Raw genomic sequence first — 9,460 nt, 5'->3', positions numbered from 1 at the left:
AGCAAGAAACTACAACGCCTTGGAGATGCAGTCCTTTACCATTCAGGATGATCAAGCTTTGCTTGAGGTACAGTTAGATTCAAGCCCCAGTTCTAATTTTTCAGCCCTTGGTAACTTCCCACATCCTTCTACAATATCACTGCTCTTCCCAGTTTTGTACTCTGGTATACCTCAGATTTATTCCACTATCTGCAGCAAAGCAGCAGTTTCAGTGTCAGGCCTAAATTCTGAACTTCTCAGCCTCTCCTTCAACATACTTTTAAAAATCCATTTCTTTGACCAAGTTACCCTGTCGGATTTCTCCTTGAGTGGCTTGGTGTGAAATTGTTCTGGTAATGTTGTGCTGCAAGTTATTACATGGTGCCTTTCACAACTTTGAAAAGTCATTGTTGTAATGTTGGAAGCTGTGCAGCCGATTTTCACACAGCAAGCTCCCACAAACAATGTGATAACTTGTTTTGGGTAATTTTTGCTCAGACACCAAGGGCAACACCTGCTCTTCTTTGTAATAGTGTCGGAGGATATTTTTCACGGACCTGATGAAGCAAAGTGGGGTCTCCAAGACAACTGTCCCTCAGGACTGCTTCAGGGTGATAATCTAAACCATGCTCTAGTCTCTGGAGTGGAATGATCCAAACACCAGCTAACAGGCTCGAGTGCTGGTACTAAGCCCAGGGTGATGCTAAATCAAAGTCCACATGACTGAGTGAGGATGAATGAACAGGTGACTGTTGCAGGGTTGATTCCCCATACCTGTATCCAAGCTCATCCTGAAAAGCTGGATTTGCGGAGACTTTCCAATGATGACAGACTCTGAGACTGTGATGTTAAGCTTGTATTTATTCAGGTTTTGTACAGTTAACAGTTCTCAGTGACTCGTTACACATCTTGTTGCACCCTCTGCAGACAGTCCAGCACCGTTGCGTTCTCACAGCTCTGGCGCACTCCTTCCAGGAGAACCTAAAGAGCAAAAAAAAAGTCTGTCAATCTGTGATCACTGACTGTATATTCCTGAACAGGTACATATTGTGAGAGTGGTGCTCACTGACATTTCACAGCATTATTCAAATGGGTGGGAGGACATGGGAACCAGATTCTCAGCTTCTGTAAAACCTGCTCTCTGGTGAGGTTTCTCAGGCTGGCTTTGATAGCAGTAATGGAAGCTCCATTGCTTCCTACAGACGAAGCTTTAAAAAGTACAGATTTTTGCAAGCAAGTGCAAAGAGTCACAGTGAATTAGAACTCTGGTCTGTGAAGTCAATGCCACTATCTTAGTATTGAAAATTCTTTACTCAGTGGACAGTGTAAGTGATTCATTTTTGAATAAAATATATACATCTTGATAAAATCGATTGATTCCAACAGAGTGCTCTGATTGAATTTGGAAAGTTTGGTTTGCCCAGGAATGGAATGTCTCACGTCGTGATAGTTAATCTGTGCTTTGGTTGTGTGTGGGATACTCGCTGGGACCGAACCCCTGAATCTTTCTGTCTCTCTTTCCCTCCCACCACTCCTCCTAGATCAATAGACACCATCTTACGGTCACTTTGCGTTCACAACAACGATTGAGTAGAATCAAGCAGTGGGTTGCATCCTGTAACAGCTCCTCCTTCACCCGCGGTGGCGTTGGGCTCTGGTCAGTTGCCATGTCGTATATGAATTTGAGTAAGGACTTGAGTAACACCTCCAGCCTCATGGACATTCTAGTCAACAACAAAGAAGTGAAAAGTTTGTTAACGTTAACAGTCTCAGCAATGTGTACTTATCTGACAGATTCACCTCCGTTTCAGTGATACCTGGGCCAGGCCTGTTGGATCATACTCTGAAACGCCTGAAGAACGCAGAGCCTGGCTGCTTCCTCAGGGCCGTCATATACCTCCAGGTATCCGAGAATCACCCTCTGCAACCGCTTCAAGTGACGGACAACCAGAATACCAAGCCTGGCAACAGAAACAAACAAACTTAAGTGATCTGTACCTTGTTGTTGTCCCGTGTGTTGGAGGAAGAGAGAGAGAGAGACATGCCTTTGATGTTCTGGTAGGTTGAGTGGTCTGCATTCCATGTGGACTACTCATCCTTATTTTCCTCAACCTCTCCTGAAAGACTGACTCACTCGCTCGCTGAGGTACAGTTCAATCAATATGGACATGCCTGGTAGATGTCCAATGTTGGAAGAATAAACAGAATTAAAGAGTGGGCTGTCAATCACAAGAGGGTGTTTGAGCTCAGACCACATGCTGCCTTCATCCAACAGCTGAAAGAATACACTGCAGCAGAGTCACTCAGCAACAAGTGGGAACCCTGTCTGACTTCCAATGTCTCTGCCTTAGATTGACAGCACTGAGATTTCATTAGAGAATGTCTACCACCACGAAACACACAACTGACCCATAACGTACTGGGATAGTAAACATGGAGCTCCTGGTGGTCTGTCCAACTCATTCCTATTAGTGGGTGATGTGTAGAATGATGTGGAGACCTGGTGTTGTCAGACTTACTGATGTATAGAACACAGAGCAATGGTGAATAGTTCCATGTGTGATACAAGTGTGAGGTGACAGGAATACCCTACACCCATAATGGGATACCACAAGGACAATTTAATAACCTCTAACCTCTCCGTGAAGATGGGCAGGTGCTTGGCATACACTCTCCGCAGAGGAATCTTGTCTTCAACCTCCATGTGAGTAAGAATTAGGCAGAATACTTTGTCGTAGCGATTTGCTCTCTGTTGTCCTCGGGTGACATGTGATTTCTCCAAAAGCGGCAGAAGGTCGAGCAGGCAGGACAGCACAGTCTGAAATAGAGGCAAAAGCAGCACTTAGAGGTTACATCGTGCTGCCACCTTCACTGCAGGTTCAGAACTGAGGATGTGGGAATAAAACAGAGAACACAGAATATTGGAATTACTGAGCAGGTCTCGAGGCATCTGTGCAGAGAGGAAAAAACAGGTCGATGTTCTTTTGGGAGAACGAGTTTCCATGGTGATGAGTAATGATGGCCTGTTGAAATGCGGATGTAAAGACTACCAGTTGGGATGGCAGATTGGTTAGCACTGCGGCCTCACAGGAGCAGGGACCCAGATTTGATTCCTGGCTTGGGCTGACTCTGTCTGTGCTATCTGCATGTTCTCGCCTGTCTGCGTGGGTTTCCTCCGGGTGCTCTGGTTTCCACCCACAGTCTGATAGATGTGTTGGTTAAGTGCATTGGCTATGCTGAATTCTCCTTCAGCACACCCAAACAGGCGCCAGAGCTGTGACAATTCGGGGATTTTCCCAATTACTTGTGTTAGTGTAAGCCTACTTGTGATTAAAGTAAGTTTTTTTAAAAATGGTGAAGATACAGTTCAGAAGCTGCTTCGCCAGTGCTGGCATTGAGCTGAGGACAGATAGGTGACAAATCCTGAATCTATATACAGTCAGAGGGGAAGAGGACAAGACTGAGGCAGGATCGGTCTCGTTAGTCTTTACTGACCAATTGAAACAAGAGCCGCACTTGAGCAACACCAGTTCTGTTCTTCCACTGTGTGGCTCTGCTTCTGATTTGGACATTGTCCGAATCCTGCAGGGCTCAGGGAGTCACAGACTTGTTTCTGTCCTGTACAAATGACCTGATATCGGGGAAGATGTGCAGACTGGGAGCTTGTAACTGCTAACCTAAAACTAACGTGGCAGTTTCAGAGAACAGGAGTCAAGCTCCCAAGCAGAAGGAGTCACACCACTGACCTGAATGAGCGAGGCTTCTGGAGTGTACAAATGATTGTAGAGAGCGTGGTACACCACCTGTGCCCGGTTATACTGCAGGAGTTCTGCAGCAGGCTGAAACAAGAGAACATGAAGCTGTCACCCACACACATGGAGCCAATCAAACTTTCAATCCATTATACCAAAACAACACAGGTTTTTTAAGGATCAGGAAAACTACTGGGCTGAACAATGTTCTTTCTACCATTGTCCTCAATCCCTTCACTCTCCTGCAAAAAAAACTGTTTCCCCAAACTCATTCTAACTGGCATAACTACTGATCCACACCCTAGCATTACATCTGTACACAATGCGATACACTTTTGATTCAAAGTTTATGCCTCATTGAGGTGAAAAGAACATTCTTTCGGTATAAGAAACAAAGAACTGTGATTTCTCCAGCATCTCAAACAAGGCAGGATGCTTCATATTCGGTTAATTAGGTAGCACAGAGGCACAGTTGTTCACACTGCTGCCTTACAGCAGCGGGGATGAGAGTCTATTTTGGCCTCAGTTTGCACGTTCGCTTCAGGGGTTTGCTCCGGATACTCGAGTTCCCTCCCAAGTTTAGGTTGATTGGCCATTATAAATTGGCCCTTATTGTCAGCGGCAGAAGAGGGGTAAATACATGGGGTTACAGTGAAAGGGCCTGGGATTGTTGTTGATACAGGCTCGATGGGCTGAATGCACGATGCTATTCTATTCTATAATTGTATAATTACTCGTGGGATGTAGTTGCTGTTCTGTCAGTAAACACAACAGAGGATTTTCATCCAGCAAGCTCTTCAAATACTGAGTAAGGTAACTTGGCCAGGACATGGGGAGACGATTCTTCATGTTGGACCGTGGCATCTGTTCCATCCACAGAAAACTCTGGAGCAGGCATGTTTCATACTTTGTCAGAAGCTCCACAGGCAGAGGTCTGCTCTGGATTTTCCTTAAGTGATTTCCCTGCACCCACTCCACCCCACCCCATGATCCCTACCCTTGGGCCTCCACCTACCACATTGTCAATGATGTGCTGGAGACACCTCACGCCCAGGATCTTATTCTCCGTCCTGTAGTCGTCTGAGAAGAGGAGTGATGGTGGCAGCACTACGTCCAGATGCTCAGCCAGCCACGGCCTCCTCACCCTCTGCAACAGCCACCAAAATGCATGTTTTGTGGCTGGATTCAACTTCCACGTGTTTCTGTAGAAATTTGCACACACAAATCAGTTACTGGCACCATGTTTAAAAATTGGAAGGAAAACAAAAGAGTGCAGTGACTGGACACACCAACTGGTGAGAAAATCTCACAGGTGGAGGAGGGAGCAGTGCGCGATTCCTGCCGGGAGAACGGCAGAGATGATGAGTTCCAGCATCAGCATCATGTCGACTCAACCCAGCTCAGAACAGAATGACACACAGTACGGACGCTACCTGTGACAGGATGAATTATCTATTATTCAATCCCTCTCCTCCTTCCAGTTCAATGTCTATGGGTGAAACAGCAGAAATGCCCAACAAACACTGGTTCAGACTCACTTGTTCATTTGTGGTTTCAGCAGATGCAGCACAGCTCCCAAAATTCCCCTGCCCTCCTCCTCTTCCTCCTCTGCCCCACACAGGAGCTCTGTGGCAGACTTGCACCCTGCGGCCTGCACTGCAGCTGCCAACAACTCTTCTGCAGCTAAACGAGACTCCGCACTGGTCCATGCCTTGTCCTGGCAGTGCGTGGCACAGAAAATTATCAGATGTGGCAAAATTGCTCTCAGAACACAGTCTGGCGAAATGGTGGGGAGGTCAGAAGTTGCTTGCTGTGGCCTCACTGATAGTTTACTGATGAGAGGTTGAAACGTTTGGGCCACCCTGCAAGACCTCTCAGCTATCATGTTGTACGCACTGTCAGGCAGCTCACCACTGTCAGTCTCGCATAAGGGCAGTGCTGAGTGCTGGGTCAGAGCAACTGTCAGATCAACGTACGTTTGCACCATGTCCGACACATCATTTTGGCAGCAGCTGAGAAGCCAGAGGGGGTCACCCTGCAGGAACAAATCCCTTGCATCTTCCAACACCGATCTGTTGTGTGTCATTAGTTTCTCTTTTGACAAGTCCCCCAGGATTTTTCGCAGGACATGCTCAACTGCTGGGACTTGCTCCCTTTGATAACCTTCCTCTTCCACCGACCTGCTTTTGCCTGCTAGGTGCAGGTTCCGAATGATTTCTGAAGGATCCTCCATGATATCCTTGGTCCACAATAAGAAATTGATCGGTAGCCTGGGAAGAATACAGAATGTTAAATACTCAAGGCAGTATACCAAGTGCCAGCAGAACGCACAAACTACCTACAAACTCCCCTGGTGGTCTGCTCATTAGGATTCAGCACTTTCACCACCTTGGCCCGGGTTCAATTCCCAGTTAGGTAAGTTGTGTCCATTTAGGATGGCACAGCGGTAGCGAACTAGTTTTGATTCCTAGCTTAGATCACTGTGCGGAGTCTGCTAGTTCTCCCCGTGTCAGTGTGGGTTTCCTTCATGTGCTCCGGTTTCCTCCCACAGTCCAAAAGACGTGCTGATTTAGGTGCACTGGCCCTGTTAAATTCTCCCTCAGTGTATCCCAACAGGTGTTGGAGTGCGGCACGAGAGGATTTTCACAGTAACTTCCTGCGGTGTCAATGTCAGCACTAATAAATAATAATAAAATTGTGACACTAATGAATAAAATAAACATCTCAACTCAGCTGCTGAACATCTCAGAAACAAAGCAGATTATCAAAGCACTTACGAATGGGAAGTTGATCTTTGTTAACTTCACAGACCTCAAAAGAGTACATCTGTTGTGAAACTCTCAAAATAGAAATTACCTGATTTATTTTGATCCTGCTTTGGCATAAACTTCAGAACAAATTGTTTTTCCGAACTGCAGAATTCTTTTGTCCTGACATATTTATCCAAAATTCACTGAGGTGTTAGTAGCAGAAATGTAGTTTTGCAACCAAAACCTTATAACGTAACACAATTAGTGAGTGTGATAAAGAAACGTGTTTCTTTAAATCTGAGGTACAGCTCAACATGCTGGATCTGTGCACATTCCTCACCAGTTTTGACTCCCAAAAGTCTCAGTTGAGTCAGGGGATAATTGCAAGACCCCAGGAAGGCCACACCTTTTACTTGATCAGTCCTGAAAACAACCCCAGAGCCTTTCTGAATGTTGCATCCCAGGTGAATGAGTCCAGGGGACATATCCACTCCCTCCACACCCACCCATGCTTCCTTCAGCTGCACAGAATCAAGACAAAGCTGCATTCAGGTCCCATCATCTCTGATTCTGCCCCCCCCCCCCCCCCCCCACTGCCTCTCCAAACATGTTTATGAAACGTCTATTTCATGGAGACTTAAAATGAAGACAATGTTGGATAAGACCATAAGACACAGTAAGAAGTCTCACAGCACCAGGTTAAAGTCCAACAGGACAAAGCTCGTGGCGTTTGCTACCAAATAAACCTGTTGGACATTAACCTGGTGTTGTGGGACTTCTCACTGTTGTGTATTTCCCAATGTTGTTGTGATTGTTATGTTTGATTTCCCTCCTCCCCACGCTGTGTTGATGCCTCTTTTGTCTGAAGCAGCATCTTGCTGCTGCCCCTTCTCACTGGGATCCCAGTCTGTCCCATTCCCTCAGGCTCACAGGCTCTGATCTCCTGGGGCTTGGGGAGGGGGGGGAGAGAAGCTGCTCAAACCTCCCTCTCCCCTTCCTCCAGGCTCTCAAGAGGCCCAGCGCAACTGCCTCCTCCCCCTCCTCCTCTTTCTCCTCCCCCTCCCACTTTGACTCCTATCAGCAGCAGCAGCGCCTCTCTGGTCCACTGTCAATAAAACGCTCACCGTCCCTCTCCGGCATCGGCTTCCGGTCAGAGCCACCTGAAAAGAAGCGCCACCAGAGCCGGACCCGAAATCTGGGCGGACCCCGCCAATGCACCGAGTGTCACCGCCATTCCGGCACCCGGAAAGGCACAGCTCGCTCTTTGGTTCCGAACCCCCCAACTCGGTCTTTGGTTCCGATCTCTCCCCCCTCCCCCACCACTTTGAGATTCTATTAGGTTGTCACCACTCAATCCAAAATTCATTTAACAAGTGTCCCTCTCCCCCCACCCACCATCACAAACATGCACATGTCTTTCAAGATACAGGCTGTGTGCATCTCAATTACTTATAAAACTGAAGGAGAATAATCAATTTAAATTTAATTCTATTTGGTTATCTCCACTCTTTAGTCACGAATCCAAATTTAGCCTAACTAGTGCCCCCCCCCCACCCCCACTATCACAACCATACACACAGATACTTTTTCTTTCAAGGGACAAGCTGTGTGCATTTCAATTACTTATAAAACTAAAGGAGGTTGATCAATTTCAATTAAAGGTAGGGGAGTCTAAAACGAGAGGGCATAGGTTTAAGGTGAGAGGGGAGAGATACAAAAAAGGCCAGAGGGGCAATTTTTTCATACACAAGTTGGTGAGTGTTTGGAACAAGTTACCAGAGGTAGTGGAAGAGGTGGGTACAATTTTGCCCTGTAAAAAGCGTTTGGATAGTTATATGGATACGATAAGTATAGAGGGATATGGGCCAAATGTGGGCAATTAGGGGTTTAAAAAAAAGGGGTGGCATGGACAAGTTGGGCTGAAGGGCATGTTTCCATGCTGTAAACCTCTATGACCATGAAAGTGTTTACAGTCTCCGCTTATCCAAAAGGGGAAATGCTGGAAAATCTCAGCAGGTCCGGCAGCATCTGTCAGGAGAGAAAAGAGCTGACCCTCCAGATGAACCTTTGTCAAAGCTAAAAGGCAGTGAAAGTGGGAGATATGTATACGGCAGGGGGAGAGGAATGAAAGATGAATTATAACCACAGAAACAAGAGGAAGGCTGCTAATGGCAGTCCATAAAGAGAATAAAGGGTGTGAATGGCCAAACGGCAGAGGAGCTGAAATCCGAGGGGAAGCTGTGACTGATGAAGATGTAGGGGGAGGGAGGGAATGGGTGAGAGAGAGGCAAAATTGACAAAAAGGGAAAGCAAAGGCAGAGAAAAGTTAAGGACACGGGGAAAAAATAGGAGGGAAGAAAAAGTAAAGAAGGACAATCAAGAAATAAAAGGTAGAGAACAGTTAAAATTATTAGAAATGAAAACAAAGGGATGGAGGTGGGATAGAACTAAGCATCTGGAGTTGTTGAATTTGATGTTGAGACTGGAAGGCTGTAAAGTACCAGGCTGGAAGATGAGATGCTGTTCCTCCAGTTTGCGTTGAGCTTCACTGGAAGATTGCAGCAGGCCAAGGACAGACGTGGGCATGGTGTGTTAAAACAACAGGAAGGTCAGGGTCCTGATTGTGCACAGACTGGAAATGTTCAACAAAGCGATCACCCAGTCGACGTTTGGTCTCTCCCATATAGAGGAGACCACATTGGGAGCAGCAGTACACCAAATTGAAAAAGGTGCAAGTGAAACGCTGCTTAACCTGGAATGAGTGTTTTGGACCTTGGATGGTGAGCATGAAAGAGGTAAAGGGGCAGGTGTTATACCTTCTGCGATTGTATTGGAAGGTGCCATGAGTGACGGGAGAGGTGTTGGGTAAAGTGGAGGAGTGGAATGTCCCTTTGGTCTCCAATGGTTGTGGAAGGCTTCAAGCACTCTGACAGGCAGTGTATGCCCTGTCTAACACCAGGCATGGGTGAGAGACTCTCA

General features: G+C 46.6%; 1 protein-coding gene across 3 annotated transcripts; it reads right to left on the bottom strand.

The window, feature by feature from the left end:
* Positions 1–820: 820 nt before the first annotated feature.
* On the bottom strand, positions 821–7,674 carry tti2 (TELO2 interacting protein 2). 3 transcript variants are annotated; one of them, XM_080216945.1, is made up of 8 exons: positions 7,606–7,674; positions 5,270–6,001; positions 4,747–4,933; positions 3,726–3,818; positions 2,616–2,797; positions 1,797–1,940; positions 1,541–1,703; positions 821–960 (listed from the first exon to the last, which is right to left on the bottom strand). In XM_080216945.1, exons 2-8 carry the CDS (start codon positions 5,962–5,964, stop codon positions 880–882), a joined length of 1,545 nt encoding a protein of 514 aa, XP_080073071.1. In that variant the 5' UTR covers positions 5,965–6,001; positions 7,606–7,674; the 3' UTR covers positions 821–879. The 3 variants fall into 3 exon arrangements, with proteins under 3 accessions (XP_080073071.1, XP_080073073.1, XP_080073072.1); XM_080216947.1 differs by lacking the exon at positions 7,606–7,674 and adding an exon at positions 6,822–6,918; XM_080216946.1 differs by lacking the exon at positions 7,606–7,674 and adding an exon at positions 6,588–6,767.
* Between the last annotated feature and the right edge of the window lie 1,786 nt (positions 7,675–9,460).

Source organism: Carcharhinus amblyrhynchos, chromosome 34 (genome assembly GCF_965287045.1).
Source record: "Carcharhinus amblyrhynchos chromosome 34, sCarAmb.v2.hapA, whole genome shotgun sequence".
NCBI classification, from domain to species: Eukaryota; Metazoa; Chordata; class Chondrichthyes; order Carcharhiniformes; family Carcharhinidae; genus Carcharhinus; species Carcharhinus amblyrhynchos.
This window is presented reverse-complemented; position numbering and strand designations above follow the sequence as displayed.

What these genes read in the sequence shown, in the direction of transcription:
- tti2 (XM_080216945.1), bottom strand. Translation starts at nt 5,964, where the DNA reads ATGGAGGATCCTTCAGAAATCATTCGGAACCTGCACCTAGCAGGCAAA. An exon ending in AGCACATCATTGACAATGTG is followed by an intron (nt 3,819 to 4,746) that starts GTAGGTGGAGGC and finishes CTCTTGTTTCAG; the next exon opens with CCTGCTGCAGAACTCCTGCA. An exon ending in ATCCAACAGGCCTGGCCCAG is followed by an intron (nt 1,704 to 1,796) that starts GTATCACTGAAA and finishes GTTGTTGACTAG; the next exon opens with AATGTCCATGAGGCTGGAGG.